The sequence below is a fragment of the Aplysia californica genome, unplaced genomic scaffold, assembly GCF_000002075.1.
Source record: "Aplysia californica isolate F4 #8 unplaced genomic scaffold, AplCal3.0 scaffold00224, whole genome shotgun sequence".
Taxonomy (NCBI): Eukaryota; Metazoa; Mollusca; class Gastropoda; order Aplysiida; family Aplysiidae; genus Aplysia; species Aplysia californica.
In genome coordinates, this window is record NW_004797494.1 from 739898 (window position 1) to 740925 (window position 1028).

General features: G+C 58.7%; 1 protein-coding gene across 1 annotated transcript in view; it reads right to left on the reverse strand.

The window, feature by feature from the left end:
* Positions 1–1028, reverse strand: part of LOC106010971 (putative protein TPRXL) — a 4122-nt gene that overhangs the window by 446 nt on the left and 2648 nt on the right. The window contains exon 4 of the mRNA XM_013083306.1: positions 6–776. Within this exon, the coding sequence (XP_012938760.1) occupies positions 6–776 (771 nt within the window). The remainder of the gene's footprint in view (positions 1–5; positions 777–1028) is intronic.

A 1028-nucleotide genomic window follows, 5' to 3' on the forward strand; every position in this document is an offset into this window, starting at 1 on the left:
GTAGCTCTTCATGGGGCCACAGCCAGCCTTGGAGGGCCCTCTGAGAGGAGACAGGGAGGTGATGAGTGGGCCGGGGGAGTTGAGGCCGATGGAGCTGGGGTAGAGGCGGGGACCCGAGCTACCACCACCCCCCGACGGACATCGTATCGGGTACATGTGGTGGTGGTGCGGGGACTGTTTGGGGGAGGAGGAGAGAGGGTGGTCTATCAGAGCAGGGCTGTTTCCGCGCGGGTTGGAGGCGTAGACGTGAGGAGAGAAGCGATGCTGAAGGGTGCCGCATGACGACGACGCTGCTCCTCCTACTGATGATGATGATGAGGATACGTTGTGGGGCTGGAAGCGGGGCTGGGAGTGAGGGGAGGAGCAGGATACGAGCGGGCCATGTGGGCCGTGGTGGGATAGCGGGGAGGAGGAGGAGGGAGAGGTGGAGGAGGGGAAGGATTTCAGGGAGTGGGTGTTGAGGCAGCGGTTCGCTGGGGCGTGCGGAGGGTGCACCGAGCAGCGGATGAGATTATCCATGGATACGCTGTAGCTGTGCATGTCCATGGGAGATTCCTTACGTCTGGAGCAGGAGGAGGACACTGGCGAGCTGTTGCCGTGGGCGGAGCCTAGTCTGAGCGGGAGAGGGGTGGAGCTTGAGGAGGACGGGTGGTGGTGTATCAACACGCCCGACGCCGACACGCTGCTCGGGAGGTAGTGGTGGCTGCTCATCTTAGGAAACAGGTTCGAGTCCGCGGTCAGGAAGTGGGAGGATCGCGGAGAGCGGGACGGGATTCCTGTAGAGGGCATACAACATTTCAGTCTAAATCTATTATATCTTTGGCAACTTGGAAACACATGTGTCACTTTCCCCATAAAACTACGACAGCTACAGAGTTGAAAGGGGTGGGTGTCAACAGAGAAGTCTTTACAGGGAGTCAGACTTAGACTGCTCACCTCTCTAGCTCCAACAGCACAAGGTCTGCTTCGACTATCAAGGCACCCCGGAAATAGCAGGTCACAAGAGAGTGACAAACATACAAAAGAAG